The following is a 16,905-nucleotide window of genomic DNA, read 5'->3' on the forward strand; positions in this document are numbered from 1 at the left end:
ACTGTTCTAACAGGTCAATAAAAGCAGCACATAAAGGTAAGTTTTTTCCTACTATCAAGTATGTAAATACAGTGCAATAAGATATTCCCTGCCAATAAAAGGAAAAGTAGGCATAATTGCCAAGCTTTCCAAGTTGTTTTGGTTGGGTTTTTTTTTACTTTTTATATGTAATGCTTACACGTGACATACTTAATACTTAAATAAAATGTTTAAAGTTTGTAAGTCCTAGAACTTATGTTTAAAATACCAATATACAAAACCAAACCAAATAAACCGTACCAAAATATTGGAAAAGCAGCATTCCTAACTACTCAAATATAAAATAACAGCCACACAGAAAATGGAAACAGACCAAAAAAGGAGTAGAGCCACCGAATCCCTTGGCACAGGCCCTGAGGTTTCTGGGCATCGTCAGCAACCAGCCATGAAGCCCGGTGAAGGAGGTTGTGCAAGCTTTGTGCAGTGACAGTGAACGCATGGGGCCAGAACAAATGTCATCGTAGGGAGAGCAGATTCACAGTGCTCTTCAGCCAAACCTCACTTCTTTTCCATCTAATTTGTCTGCATCTTCCTGCCTAAACTAAGCCAGACTAGCTAATTGTGGTGTCGACAAGGACTGATTTGCATGGCATCTGTCTCTTCATGCTTAGTGCAGCTGGCAGTGCTGAACCCAGCTCCAGGGGCCAGGCAGCACAGGTTGCCTTGTTGTGCTCAGGTGCAGAAGAGGCTTGGTGAAACTCTGACCTCCAGAATACTAAACTAGGAGTATGACACTGAACATTTTAGTCCTGAAACAGCAGGAGTTGTCACAACTGTCCCGTGACTCTGGTGCAACGCTACAGGCTTGGGGAAGAGTGGCTGGAAAGCTGCCCTTCAGAAAAGCACCTGGGGTTGCTGGTCAACAGCTGGCTGAACACAAGCCAGCTGTGCCCAGGTGGCCAAGAAAGCCAATGACATCCTGGCCTGTATCAGCAAGTGTGGCCAGCAGGACCAGGGCAGTGATTGTTCCCCTGTACTCGGCACTGGTGAGGCTGCATTCAAACCCTGTGTTCAGCTTTGGGCGCCTCACTACACGAAAGACATTGAGGTGCTGGAGTGAGTCCAGAGAACAGCAAAGAAGCTGGTGAAGGGTCTGGAGCACAAGTCTGATGAGGGAGCTGGGAGTGTTTGGGGGTGTTTAGCTTGGAGAAAAGGAGGCTGAGGAAGGACCTTATTGCTCTCTACAGCTCCCTGAAAGGAGGTTGTAGTGAGGTGGGGGTTGGTCTTTTCTCCAGGTAACAAGTGACAGAACAAGAGGCAATGGCCTCAAGTTGCTCCTAGAGAGATTCAGATTGGATATTAGGAAAAATTTATTCAACTGAAAGGGTTGCCAGGCTGTCCTGGTGGTATTTAAAAGATGTGTTACTTAGGGACATGGTTCAGTGTTAGGTTATGAGTTGGACTCGATGACCTTAAAGGCCTTTTCCAACCTAAACAATTCTATCCTTCTATTCTGTGACCAGGTAAGATTGATTGGCGTACATGGATGCCAGCCTCGGAAACAACCAAGTGTTTACTTACAAAAGCACATGCTCTCTGGATGTTTATTCAACTGCAGTTTATCTACATAAGACGTACAGGAGCTAAGCTTCACTACTCTTTAATCTGATTTAAATCAATCCTCCCAGAAAGCATGGTTTTGAATTTCAGAACAGAATGTTACTTTCAAACTTACCTTTTTCTGTTTTGTCTTGTTCAGTTTCTTTTTCACTTTTCCCTAGAACATTAAAAATATAATTTCGTTTAAATAAATTTATGTTAACATTTTATCATAAGAAAGAGATACAAGAATATTAAAATTTACATTCAAAACATAATTGAGTCTATAGAACCTTATGTTTCATTTTTATTTTTTAAAATAATCACAGATTATTTTCTGAACTACATAGTTACCTAAAAGGTCTTTCCCTGCAGATGCTTCAAGTATTACCATATTGCTTCCATCACAAAACATTTCACAGAATTTCCCCTTTAGATATTTAATATATTTTGTTGATATACGCTTACAAGTGTGCAAGCTATTTTGCAAGAAAGAAAATCTGTTCATTAATTAAAAGCTATTGGGAACACCAGCTTAATACAAACGTTAAAATGTGAAAAAAAAATCAATTGGCAACCTAAGCCACATTTTTAAAAGTGACTTGGGCACTTGGAAGCTTTTGTCTTTCTTCAACTTTTAAAATAATCTAACAGCTATTTTGCAAACATATCACTGCAGAGGTAGATGTTAAGTATTAAGACAGTCTGTAGCAAAGGCAAACTAAATCCTTAGAAAAATCATGTATGCATATTTCATGAAGGTGGTAGATACATAAAGGTCTTTTTCTCCCTCTCCAAACACTTTTTGATCCTGCCTGACCCTATAACATATAAAGCATCTTGCCTCACAATTTTAACACTGTTATTCTGCTTCCAATTCAAATTTTTTCCCAATAAGCTTCCAATATTTCCTCCTAATAAACTTAGAGAACACTAAACAGGGGGTCTGTTGCTTTTTTTGCTAGCTACTGTCCTCTTTAACATTTACCATTTAATTTTGAGGTATTCTTATATACATAAAAAACATTTTATTTAATTTCCAAGTAATTTAGACACACCTTGTCAGTACTCAGTCTTCACTGTTTTTTAAACTGACTATTCAAAAGCATTGTAGTGTGAATACAACATTTAAAAATGCTGGAAAACATTGCATTTTTTCATGGAAAAAACTGGATTATGCACACACAAAAGCAAAATTTTAACACTCTAATTTCACCCTTTACCATAGGCTGAAAACTGCTATTACTGAATGTATGGACACTGTAACTCTAATTTATATTCAGTACAAGACAGAATGAGCATCAACTTGATTATATGGCAAATTAAATAAATATGGTCACACTGAAAGTCATTCACCTCTTCAATTACATCATGAGATCTAGATTGTCAATTAAATTGAAAGAAACGACAAAAGATCTATAGAGTCAATTATATGCTAAGGATAATTATTACTGTAGCACTATATTAATGAAAGCATTGTGCAGTACTTCCTAAAACCCTGGCTTCTGCATTTTTTTCCCCATATCACACTATCAGCAAAATGCTTGTATGTCATCCAAAACACTACATTTTAAAAAGAGCAATAATGCAGCCCCAGATGAAATAATAATTTTACAGTTTTCAAACAAAGCAGTTTATATACCCATATTTCTATTTTTACCACCTCTATTACCATGACACATCATGTTAGTTAGTCACCCATTTTCCCTGTATCCTCTCCTTTATCAGCAACACTTGAGATTCTCACCTGGCCTCTTCTCTCTACTTCATTCTAGCTCACTCCATAACCTGCTTCCACATATCTTGGACATTGATGTTATTTCTGCAACTTCTTTACCATCACAGGAAGAACAGTGTATGACCTCCTCCATCTAAAGCCTGCTCCTCTCTCCCACTTCTTGTCTGGCTTCACATTTCTTTATTCCCGAGACTCATGCAACGTAGAACCTACAGCTCTCTGTATCTATTTATGCACTAGAATCAGTTCTCCAAACTCTCAGACTTTTTCAGTCAGTATTCTGCTAAATTAGTTGCCATTGACTACACCAAAGCCTCTCCAACGATCTTTAAATACTCCAGGTTCTCCTTCTAGGTAGCTGCTTTCAAAATTCATCACAACTTGATCTTGTTAGCTCTGAAGGTCTAAGGGAAGTGTGTAGTGAAGTAATAATACTTCACTTCAGCATCATATTCAGCACATATTGCTTTGTTCCTTCCACACTGATCCCTAGTATATTTCAATTTAAGGCTTTAATTACACTATTTCTGACGAAGGCTTAAAAATGTGCTCCCTCAAAGACAGGGATATGATGATACATCTTGAGACTATTTTTTCATCAACTTAAACCAATTGTAGCTCAAGCAAACAAGCAGAAAAATCTTAGCTCTTCAAACCACTGCCATCCTTGACTCAATTTCTTCATTTCCAGCAAAATAAATCAAGATGAAAATCACTGACAAAACAGCTTTAGCTAATCACTATAGGCTAGGACTGTTTTCACTATAATGAATGCACCAGGGGTTCCCAAGAAGGTTTCTACCAGGAAGAATAAATTTATTTTTCATATTACAATTCAATACTAAATGTTTGATGGCATATGAGAATGACCCAAGTCACAGTTAAAAATGTGTTTCAGACCTTGTAGATTTTACATGAATCTCAATCAACACTATAAATGTACAACACAATTTATTTACAGATACATAATTTTTGAAACATGTAAAATCACAAATGATGTTCACTAAAATCATTACATTTTTCAGTATCTTTCCTATATCAAATCTTAGCCATCTTCTTTACTTCTTAGAAAGAAGTGCCATGATATGGTACCTTTTCAATTACAGAGAATGTTAGAAAGTCACTTAAATTGCAGTAAATTGTCAATATTAAAATATAGCTTCAGTATTCTACTCTTTGCTTACTGGTATTTCATCCTGTGATTTCCAAAAAAGCATTTGAATCCAAGATTTCATAGATTCACTGACATATAACAAGAGGCTATGTAGCAATGTGAAAATATAAAAAAAAAGGTAATCTCCTGACTTTTTCTTAAACTACTATTCAGCAATACTAGATCATTAAAGCTATGGAGGTGTTTGAAAACTGTAAAGGTCAAGGAAGATTTTTGCTTTCACAGAAGTGCATGGACCTTAATATTCGGTATGAAAAGTAGGTATATCACTTTCCCCAGGCATTTGTGTTTGTTTGTCGTGGTTTGACACGTTAAAATCTCATCCATTTTAAATTATAAACAGAAATGATGTTTCATGAGAAAAATTCAGGCCAAACTGGTTGCAGAATGTTAATACTCCAAAAGGACAATCACAACATAATTGCTGAAAACAAAGACCTTAGCGTACTGCCCCTTTCCTTCACATAACACCAGCCAGAAATAAAATTCATTTATTTTACTTGCTACTTCCTCCTTGTAAATAATACTTTCAAATATATTTTTTAATATTCAAATTCACAATTTAAAAATCAATATTAATTAGTGGCTGAGTCAAATATTTATCCCTATAGCTAATATCTACCACATTTGGGAATAAATAATGACACTAGAAAGACAAAGATATTCTTCTGTGTTTTATTGCAGCCAAACATTAAAATGGATTAAATATACATACTTTTAATAGTCCGCTTGACCTTGCTCAGCTTGGCATATTTTTGTAAACATGAAGCACGTAAAATCACATACCCAGTTACAAAATACTTAAAATACAATCACAGCATAATATACTCTCACAGTCCCATAATTCTACAAATTGGCTGCCACTGTTATATAAAAAGTCCTCCATTCACCATCCTAAAATAATTTCCAAGATTCCTCACAAAATATGGCTTTGTAAAAATTATTGCTCTGCAATTCACAATCACAGGTAATTTTACTAGAATATCCCATCCCAAAACACATCACAGTCTAAGAGTATTATTGCTTTCCTGAAAAGTCCAAAGAAATCACTTCGGGACACCTGTATTTCTTGATCACAGGTAACACTCACGAGGAGTCTTACTGACATCCCAACCCCAAAAAAAGGGCAAGCATATATGATGCCCCTTTCACTACAAACGTAAGCATTTAAAACCCTGACTTCAAAACAGTGTTACAGAAATTGAGTCTCCCTGTAAACCAAAAGGCAACCAACTGTTAGGGTTACCATACTGATTTTTCTTTTTATAAATTTATCTTACTTTATTTCTCCTAAGCTCCTGTAACAGGCTTGGCAACTTCCTAAAATCACAGCAATTATTCCTGAGCCAAAAAGGAACACATGCAAAATATCAAAGAATAAAATATGTCTTCATAATTGTGGAACAGCAGCACAGAACAGGTAAAAAGCACACCTGTTATATTAAAATTCTAAATCACCCACAGTACCTAAATTTCAGATGTACCATTTTTAAGAGCATTCAAAACTGTAGGTCTTAAGTTTTGACATCATATCTTTCTTAAGGTTGAATTTCCAAAACTTTTTTTTTAAATAAAATTTGCAAATCAAGGGGTTTATGCAAAGTGGACTTTTAAAATAATTTACTGAACATAAAGCCTATTAAAGCCAGCTTTGAGATCATTATATTGGTAGGCAAAGCAAAATGGAATAATTTTACTGAATTCAACCTGATTCCAGCAAATCAGTCTTGTTGCAATCTCCACTGACTCCCTGTCAGGCTAGCATCTAGTCTCTAGACATTTTTCCTTGAAAAATCAAATGGGCATAAATAAAAAGTGCTAATTCATACATAAAAGGTTTTTGAAAACTGTAATTTTGTAATCTGGCTTTTTACTAGTATTAAACACACATTTCATATCTTGTTAGGGTATTTTAAAATCACCTGAAATTCATGTAGTTAACTGTTGACATAACATCAGTGCAAAGAGATAGAAGTCAAACTTCACAGCATAGTGTGTGCCTGATTAGTGTTTTTTTAATAAAATGCAATTAGGCTGTATGCTATATCAGCAGTTACAAAATATTTAAAAATTCATAACATCATATGTTTCATTTGACCAAACTGCTCTGTACATACTGTATGAATCCACAACAAAAGATATATATTAAAATCTGAAAAAAATGTACTTGCTGCTACGTTATAAATAGAATATTAACAATTGCTTAAACAGTACATGAAATGCAGCTCTAAGTTGTAACTGTCACAAACACAGAAGAAAAATAATGAATTCACTAAACTTGACCAAGGGAAAAAAAATATCAGACAGGAATGTAAACTAAACATCCAAGTGTTAAAAATGCTTACTAAAATGACAGTTGGCTAAAACCCATTTACAACATCTTAGTGTTCATTCCCCAAACCCTGAACTGCTTGGTAATTACATCATAAGGTCTATTACAACCATCTGCTCCCCTTTTGTAGCGTATGGTTAGGACTGGTCCTCCTGATGTAGGGACTTTTCTTTTGAAGCTTTAAGTATCTGAAAAAATAAGGGGAAATCTATATTAAAGGACCAACCAAAACACAACTTCCTCTAAAACAACAACAAAAAAAGCTTAAATGCTAAAAAATGCAACTTTGTATCAGACTAGTTAATATGAAAAAGCTATAATTTCTAAGAGCTACCTTAATGAATATATACAAAGTTGCTGTATAAGGTGGGAAACAAACTTTTAAATATTTTTCTAGGCAGTAAATTTTTTATTACCATATGGCACTTCATTTACCTTGTAAAGGATATCTAGGCCATGCCACAAATCCTTTTAAACATTTAGATTTTGGGTTTAGTTTGGTTTTTTGTGTTGGTTTGATTTTGGGTTTTATTTGTTAAAATCAAAGACAACTGGAAAAGAGGAGCCAGGGAATGAGGAAGGGCCGAAGTGCTAAAGTGGAAACTTCTCCACACATAAGGCATTTCAGCAGCTGGTAAAATAAATGTAGGGTTATAAAAACGTCAAGGATACAAGGTGAAGGGGAGGAGTGGAACAACTCATAGATATTTTAAATCTAAAGACGTACAAGAGGGATCAAAATCCAAATACAGAGAGTAATGGTATCCCCTAAACCTGCAATGTCTCCCTTAAAGTATGTGTCCAACAAGTACCACTCTATCACAACCACTGCAATTTATGTGCCAATGTAAAGCAGGATTAGCCAGAAAACCTGTATCAGTAATATTTCAAGCAGTTTATCATACCACCCAAGTCCATTAGTTTATAAAAATGCACATTATAACTGCAGCTAAAGAAGCCTACATCTGGAAAAGAACACTGGCAATAATTCCAGAAGTAAACTCAGAGAACTGGAAAACAGTACTTACAGATACCTAAAGATGTACTTGACTAGTATGACCTTTTTGTGATGTGACCTGAAGTCAGCAAGAAACTTTTGACTTGCATTCCAGCATATTCAAATCCCACACCCAGTCTCTTCCCTGGTGATGTGAGAATGTTCCTCACAGCTAAATTCAACCTCTGAGCTATCTCCCATTTTCCTTCCAAAAAACCAAACAACTGCTCCAAACCTGATATAAACTGGTGCCACCATGCTTCAAATGCAGTTGCATGAATTTAAACTACCGAAGAATAAGGAATGTATAGTGACATTCCTGAATTCATTTTACACTGCCTGAAGTTATGTTTATTACTGCTTAAAGAACAGGAAATATTAGCTTTGAACAACTGATGAAATTAAATCACATAAACAAAGATAGACTTCTGACAACAAAATCCCACATACTGAATCCTCTATCACAAAGAAGATTCTAAAACAGAAAAACCTGGTAAACATGAATGTCATAATCTCAGAGGAAAATTAGAGAGTAATCTTGCTTTCAAACTGAAATATTCACATCCAAAAAAGACAAGCAAATATACTTAATAGCAGGAAGAACCAATAATTTAATGAAAATTTTATTCGTTGCCAGTAGTTTATGTCCTATGTTTCTTTTGTCAGTTTCCCATGATGCTACTTGAATTTTACTTTATGTGCTGAAGCAATAAAATTATTAGAAAAAGTTAGAAATACTGGTTCTTCTGCCTTTCGAGTGGTTCCCACACAACTACACAAATTATAAGGAATCTTAAGTTAGTGCAGGCTCAGATTTTGTGCTGATCAAATTATTTTCATTTTCTAGTTCCTAAACAAAGGATCATGTACATTGTACTACATCTAATAATTACTTACATCTTTAATAACTGTCTTTAAAACACATTTTGATTGATTCACTCACTTTTTCCCTGTGAAGGTCCCTGACAAAATAATTAATTTCTTCTAGTGCTGCTGCTACTATGTGTTTCTAAAAGATATGCTAGGATAGACATCAAGGTACTCTTGTGATTTCAATGGTGTGTTACACTAATTTTGAAAACAACCACAGGTAAGAAAAAAAAAATCTAAAAGATTTATTCAGAAATACATACCATTTCAAAGTAGAACAAGCTCTTTCTCATTCTAACAGTGTTTGAAAATGGCAAGGAGTCTCTTAGCATCACAATACAACAAAAGGAGAGTGGATAACTAGGTTCAATTCCACCATCTTATTTGCAAATACATCTGCAATTAAAGGAGGGATCATTCCCCCCCTACTCAGCCCTGGTGAGGCTGTATCTCGAATTCTGTGTTCGGGTTTGGGCCCCCTACTGCAAGAAGGACACTGAGGTGCTGAAGCATGTCCAGCCAAGGACAGAGCTGGTGGAGGGTCTGGAGCACAAGTCTCATAAGGAGCAGCTGAGGGAGCTGGGGTTGTTCAGTCTGGAGTAAAGGAGGCTCAGGAGGAACCTTATCGCTCTCCATAAATATCTGAAATGAGGTTGTAGCCAGGTGACAGTCAGTCTCTTCTGCCAAGTAGCAAGAGATAGTTCAAGGAAGCAGCCTTGAGTTGCACCAGGGGAGGTTTAGATTGGGTGTGAGGAAAAATTTCTTCCCCAAAAGGGTGGTCAAGCAATGGAATAGGCTGCCCAAGGAAGAGGTGGAGTTCCCACCCTGGAGGTATTTAAAGGATGTGCAGATGTGGCATTTGGGGACATGGTTTAAGGGTGGACTTGGCAGTGTTAGGTCTATAGGCAGACTTGACTTTAGGGTCTTTTCCAACCTAAATGGTGCTGATTCAAAATGGCATATTTCAAAATCCACCACTACTATATAAAACACCTAAGTATTTTTTTTTTTTTGTGAAGGTAGGAAAATTAATTTACTGCTGCAAGACTGAGCCATAAATTACAACACAAAAACTGATAGAGATATGGTCCAAAACCCCAATATTTCAATTTGGCACTTCTATTCTGAATTTAATTTTAAAATAGTATGTGTAAGTCAAGAAATCATTTCAGTATCCTCAACTGACATTGTGTGGTAGAATTATCTACTGTTGAAATTTTGTAATAGTTCTGTCTGTCCCTTTTTGTTATTCTAACTTTAAACAGCAATCTTTTCTGAGAGCAAACATCTTTTCCTCTTCTCGAGTTCCAACTTAATGCACAACAAGCAGAGTGAAGACTACCTTTGCTGAACTTCTTGCCCATGCTGTCAAAGATAACTACCGTTTGTTCCTACACTGATCATAAGCTTTGGTTAAGAATACTTCATACCCATTATGAAACAAAACACTTTCAGCTAATGCATCTATTAATTAACAGCTATGGGTTGAAATATTTCAACACACCATGTGGCTGTTGTGATAAACAGGTTGGAAAGACCTTGTAGACAACACAGTTACGCACCAATATGAGCACATTTCAAACCACCTCAGCTCTGGTTCAGCATACAAATTCAAACATGAACTAAACCAATCTGTCCTGGACAACCACAAAAGGCCTCCTGTGTTTTTTTTCACTTCTCTGGCTACTTTTGGCATGACTAAGAACCAAACACAAATACTGCAAGGAAAAAAAAAAAACACCAACCCAGAACTCTCTGGGTACCACATCTTGTAAGACCTACATAGTACAAAGATTAACTAACCAGAAAGGTGGTCAGGCTAATCAGCACAAAACAAAAATACAGATGTTAAAGGTCTTGGATTGCCGATTCTCTGATGCCCTGAGGTGTAACTGTGTTTCACCCAACACAACTAGTTTGCTACAACTAACAAATCAGCAAACTGTAATAGTTAACTCCAAGAAATGTAACAATATGCAGTCCTTGAATTTAGAAGCCACTTAACTACTCTAAAATGGTTTTGGTAAAAGCTATGTCTACTACTGTCAGGCAACAGATGGAAGAACTGGAAGTGCTCTTGTTCTTAAACAGTTATGCCAAGAAAAATGTGATGGCATGACAAAACAGTCCCTGTTTCCAGATCAGTGCCCAAAGAATGTGCCACAGTCAGACTCCAATAGATCCGACTGTCACACAGAGAAGTAACACTATCATCATCCACAATACTTGCTCTGGAGAGGAAGCATACACATATCAAGACTTGAAATTGTGGTGTTTCCCTTTCAAAAGTATTCCACTCTATCTGAAATCATTAAAAATTAAGTTTTAAATTAAAACTACTCAGTTTATTTGGAATGCTTTCATACAACCCAGTAACTACCATTGGAATTTATCAAGTACAACAGAAAAATTATTGCTTCTAAACCAACTAAAGCAACTTTGACAATAATGGTATCCCTTCATGCCTCTCCACAAAGTAACTTGATTACTAATTTCCATGTAGCTACAGCTTCATTTTTTTAGGAAAAAAAACCAGGCACCCAAGATTGACTTACCCACTTGAACATCATCTGAATAATCTTCAGCTTTAGCAGGTTTTTCTGTAAATAAAAAACATAAAAATAATTCAAACTGGACTGCTCCCTAAATATTTACAAAAAGCCTCTTTTTTTTTCACTTATACTCCAAGTAGTGACCTATCAAGACTGCTCTGTAATACTACTTTTGCAGAAGTGGGATGCAAACTTCTTCCTCAGTTGAATTTTTCCAAGGGAAAGACTCATACTTAAGTAGGCCAGTGAGCATATTGTAGGAGTGCACAATTTCAAAAATAATACTTCAAAGTTCTGAAACTATATTATCCAAAGCACACATATTCCACAGTTTCACACGCTACTACAGTATGGGCGTAGAAAACATCCATATATACCTATTATGTTCCCAGCTGTAACTGTGAAACTTGACTTCAAAATTCAATTACTTTTATTTCCATATGTATGTTTAAATTAGGCATGTCACACATCACTTAGTGCTATTACTGCTAATAGACTGAAGGCTGCACACAGTCCCTGCTCGTGCTTGGAGGGAGTCAGGCTCACCAGAAAAAACCTCCCATAGCCAGGATGCTGGCTGTAGATAATAGGAAGAATTGAAGAGAGGGAAATACATTCTCTGATTTGGGAAGCCCATAAACTAAGAGCTCAAAGCTGGGTGGGACATTCCACTTTTTTCCTTACATATACCCTCTTCTCTGAGTACGCACTCCTGACTGGCTGGTGGAAAACAGAGCATGGAAAAGAAATTTTCAGTTCCATCATATGACTAAATATAGTAATTTTTATCAATATAAGTTTTCCTGAACTGGGAGCACTCTCCCAGTGCTCCCAGTTCAGAAACTTCTAAAACTGAAGAGTGCTTTCTAAGCCATTGAATATTGTCATTAAAAATCCCAAGATGCTAGATTCCAAAAACACAGATGTGTTTGTCCTCAAAAGAAAACAGCTGCAGAACAAGTTATGAATGCATTATTGCAGCATAGAATTGTATTCCGTAATATTTAACATTCTCAACTATTAATTTTTTTAAGTAGCAAAAGCATGGAAAACACAATATACAAACCTGATTCCTCTGGTTCAATGGCCATATCATCTTCTGTTTGCTTACTTTCTACTCCTAGACAGAAAATGAGTGTTGAAAGTTATTCACATTACATCCATAATTTTGTTTTTATTTCCCAGCAGCCACACAATTGAATTAGTATCAAACAAAAAGGAAGGCTTAAATTATAAACTAACCAATTTGGTTAACTGAAGAGTAGGAAATAGGGTACTGAATGCATTTCACATCCAAAAGTTTAGCTACTAGAAGTAGGACTTCTGTTGCACACACCAGAAGGATTTTACAATTGTTGTTTGAGTGAAACAATGTATGTTACCCCTTTTAATTATACAAGAATGCATTTTTCAAATAGAAAATCAAAATAAATATAGCATCAAATCCTACACACAGTGCTCAGGCTAAACTGCTTAGATCACTTTGCTGACTCAATCAACATCATGTTGAGAAAAACTTCTTTAACAAGATTTTTAACTTCTTAGAGCGCATCTTTAAATTACATTTCACACAGTACTCATTTAAAATTCCTCAAGAACAATACAGCAAACAAAAATTTACAATGTAATCTTTCTGAGCAGCAATGTGGGAAATTACCACAGAGCTCCAGTTTGAGCAACAGAATAAGTACTTCTTAAGAATGTCATGAGGTTCAAAAAGGCCAAGTACAAGGTCCTGCACCAGGGTCAGGGCAACCTCCAGTACCAAAAAACGTTGGGGAAAGAAGGGATTGAGAGCATCCCTGTGGAGAATGACTTGGGTATTCTGGTGGATAAAACACTGGACATGAGCCAAAAGTGTGCACCCCCAGCCCAGAAGGCCAACTGCATTCATGGCTGCATCTAAAGAGGTGTCTCTCATGAGACCACCTGTGGAGTGCTGCATCCAGCTCTGGAGTTTTTAGTAGAGGACAGGCATGGACCTGTTAGAACAGGTTCAGATGAGGTCCATGAAGATGATCAGAGGGCTGGAGCAATTCTCCTAGGAAGACAGAATGAGAGACTTGGGCTTGTTCAGCCTGGAGAAGAGAAGACTCCAGCGAGACCTTATTGCAGCCTTTCAATAAGGGATCTTGTAAGAAAGGCAGAGATTTTTTACTGATGCCTGTAGCATTGGATTTTAAAGTGAAAGATAGAGTAAGATCTTGAAAAAGTAGACAGAGATTGGACATAAGAAGCAAAATTTTTATGATGAGTGTAGTAAGACACTGGAACAGGTGCCCAGAGCAGTAGTGGACGCCCCACCCCTGGAAGTGTTTAAAGTCAGGCTGCACAGAGCTTTGAGCAAGTTGACTAAAGAAAGATGTCCCTGGACATGGCAGAGGGATTGAACCAGATGATCTTTAAATATCCCTTCCAACCCAAACTGTTCCACGATTCTATTCTCTGCTGTGTTTTTCATTTGTTTGTTTTTTAATTAACCAATATAAATGGATGAAAAAAAGTTTTTATAAACTATAAAATCATACCTGAGAGGTCTTTAGCAATATCAAAATCCTCATTAATTTCCTCTATAAGTATAAAAAGGAAAAAGTGTATAATCAGCTTGCTATTTTTTTAAACATCTAATTTTCAAATGTATATATTTCATCAAAACACTAAGATCACAATTACAAAATATATGCCTGGCCCTGTGGCTTCATTCACCTCCTTTGGAAGGTCCTCAACAGCTAAGAAAACATTCAATACAGAGCAATAATGAAATCAAGCCATCAAGTGATGGAACTTACATGCTACACAAAAGAACACAGCTAGCACATAGACATGTTTACCTGCTATTAACAAACAGATACTTTGATGAATTCCAGGGGAAAAAAATACATCTTAAATACTGTTTCCTGTTTCACTAAATAACTGTTCTATTCATCAGCTAGTTATTTCAAAATTGTACCTTTTCAACAATTGTTGTTTGGACTATGACACAATAACTGAAGTGTTAAAACCTCTCCTTACTCTTTCTAAATACATTCAAGTACTCCCACTTTCATCTTTTACAGCATCAACTCCATCCACTAGACATAGTGAAAACCCAACCAAAAAACCTGCAAACCTATAAACTTTAAAAGTTTTTATTTGGATAAACATGCAATTCATTTGTGAGTCCTAACTTCCTTCTTGAAGGACAACAAAGAAATTCTACAATTTGAATTACGGATTCTACAGAAAAAATAAGTTCTTTTTCTTTTCTCTTAATATGGCACCTTTTAATTCATTTTGCTGTCCTCTTAAGATTATGATAACAAAGGTGACAAAACAGACACAATTTATTTACAGTAGAGAACTTCTTGACTTCCTTCTAAACTAAATGACTGTGGGTTTTTTCAGTTGCTTGTCTGAGATGACTCTCAAAAGAGCTGGCACTTCAAGACAACAAAGCATATGGAATACTGTAGTGAGAATACTGCAGACAAATAATTTGTAATTGCTTCTACTAATGAGACAAATGCACCAGCAAGAAGTCTGCATCAAAGCAGAGCTAGTACTGACAGCCTGTACATTTTGAATGACCTTACACACTGGTTGCAAGATTATGAGCAAGGCTCATTGCAAGAAGTAGGCTGAGTGTCTGTGATTACTGTGGTCCAGCTGTCCATTAAAAGCCTCAGATACCCCACTTTGTGCCACTTGAGACCTTAAAGATGAATCCTCAAGGACGGCATATTAAAACAAAGTTTCTAAGTTCGTAGTTAAAAATCTAAGTTTAGAACAATACAGACTGTAATGAACCTTTGCCATAACTGACAATGTCTTGACTGAAGGTCACACAGATTATGTACTTCAAAATATATATAAACGGCAAGATTAAGTTTACAATCCTTATGCTAATTTGCCTAAAATATTTATATAGGTATATAGGTGTATACCTGTATCTTGAGTCTCAGTTTGCTTTTCATGTTTGGGTTCTGAAAGGAAAGAAAAAAATAAAGTGGCTGATATGCACAAAGTATCCTAAAAATTTGGTTGTTAAACATCCAGTTCCTTTTATTAATGATAAATGCAAACTCCTTAAAAAACCTTCCCTAGTTTGGGGGCCTGAATAGATATATGAGCTCTTTCAGAAGCTTGTACTAGAAATTCTACATTAAAAAATATACTATATGTGTACCTATTGCTGAAATTTCAAGACTTTCTACCACACAGATGAAATGTTGAAAATAATTACAAAAATAACTCTATCATTCTGCACAGTTGTTACGATTCTCCCACATTCTTAATCTTTGCATACAGTCCATCTAATTTTTGTAATTCCAAAGAAGAAATAGGTTAAGAATATTCAATATTTAATTTTAAATAATGTCTGAAAATAGACAAAATGCTATCCATTGTCTGAATTTTCAATATACACTTATTGAAAATTTTAGAACTAAACAAGTTCAAAGTTCATTCAGTGTTTTGGATAATTTCATTATCTAACAGGTACTAATCCTCATCTTAAAAAGGCTATTTACATAACATTTGCAAAAAACCAAACAACCCTCCCACCTTAATACTATTGTTGTATCTTACATGGTTCTAATGGTCACATGGCTCTCCCTACACACCTTAGAAAGATCGTACAGAATATCCTTAAAAAAACATCCAGAACTCTTTATTTCTAATGAAAATCTCAAACTTGCTTTCTTTCTCTACTTTCCTGGTGATGAACTGTAAGAAATTCTTCATAAAACTACTGAAAGTTATGTACAATAACTGAGTTCTTGTATTCCAAGTTCTACGATCAATCCATTTACACACTCCACTGTGGGCACTTATTTCAACTAAAGAATTTTTAGCTTTAGCAATAACCTCAGTGATGCAATTACAGCAATCCTATTAGAGCAGCTCCTGATCTGAATTAAGAACCAAGCCACACAAAACAAGAGTCACAAAAGAAACTGGACTGCTCTGGCCAACAATCACCTTGCACTGCCTTCAGCTTTGAGAACTCTAGAAAGCACCAGGATTGGGAAAAATATTTCACCAGAGGGTCCTGCCAGAAGAGGGGAAACAAATGCAATACAGATGGGGAAGATACAATTGCATATAAAGGCTTTAATGTGAATATTCTTGTGGAATTCTACTGCAGTTTTGGAGCCCATGGCAAAACCACAAGCTTTACATTTGAGATAAAGAATTTCAGATCTCCACATTGGCCTCCAACTGTTCTTTGACTTTAGAAAAACTGTGCCATAATTGCTCTTCTCCATGAACAAGGTAAATCTGTTTCACTTTCAATCCAACTAAAACCATGTCAAAAGGTACAAGAAAGATGGGCCTAGAGACAACAGGGATGAAAAATAGGTACAACTGCTAAAATGGTGTCTAGCATATGAACACGAACATGGCCTGAAACTCCATAGACTGAACTCAGAGGGAAAAAATGGTGTGTGACAGAAAGGGAGCCTCATCTGACTGGTCTTTTTCTTCTACACTGCTCCAGTCTGCAGCTCTGAAATGAAATTCGTCTAAATAGTACAAAAGGATGCATTGTGTTTTCTCTCACAACCAGAATGTCTTCAAGGTGGAACCTGAAAGCAAAGTAAAATTATGTTGTGAAAATGAGAACTTTTTTCAAGAGAAAAGCAGTTTTCCATGGCTTATGTTGAACTGTGGGAATAATTTACT

The 16,905-nt window shown here is 36.0% G+C and overlaps 2 protein-coding genes across 3 annotated transcripts in view; both read right to left on the reverse strand.

Annotated features, from left to right (window-relative positions):
* ASPH (aspartate beta-hydroxylase) overlaps positions 1 to 7,006 on the reverse strand; it is a 56,690-nt gene extending 49,684 nt beyond the window's left edge. Inside the window, exons 1-2 of the mRNA XM_082288601.1 lie at positions 6,913 to 7,006; positions 1,715 to 1,756 (exon numbers count right to left, since the gene is read on the reverse strand). The gene's annotated coding sequence lies outside the window, so the exon portion shown is untranslated. The remainder of the gene's footprint in view (positions 1 to 1,714; positions 1,757 to 6,912) is intronic.
* LOC309576980 (aspartyl/asparaginyl beta-hydroxylase-like) overlaps positions 5,169 to 16,905 on the reverse strand; it is a 46,563-nt gene continuing 34,826 nt past the window's right edge. The window contains exons 11-15 of one of the 2 annotated variants that reach the window (XM_082288614.1): positions 15,165 to 15,203; positions 13,770 to 13,811; positions 12,308 to 12,361; positions 11,245 to 11,289; positions 5,169 to 7,010 (exon numbers count right to left, since the gene is read on the reverse strand). In XM_082288614.1, the coding sequence (XP_082144740.1) occupies positions 7,003 to 7,010; positions 11,245 to 11,289; positions 12,308 to 12,361; positions 13,770 to 13,811; positions 15,165 to 15,203 (188 nt within the window). In that variant the 3' untranslated portion in view covers positions 5,169 to 7,002. The remainder of the gene's footprint in view (positions 7,011 to 11,244; positions 11,290 to 12,307; positions 12,362 to 13,769; positions 13,812 to 15,164; positions 15,204 to 16,905) is intronic. The other variant, XM_082288615.1, reaches the window with a different exon arrangement.

This window comes from Coloeus monedula, assembly GCF_965178545.1.
Source record: "Coloeus monedula genome assembly, chromosome: 1".
NCBI lineage: Eukaryota > Metazoa > Chordata > Aves > Passeriformes > Corvidae > Coloeus > Coloeus monedula.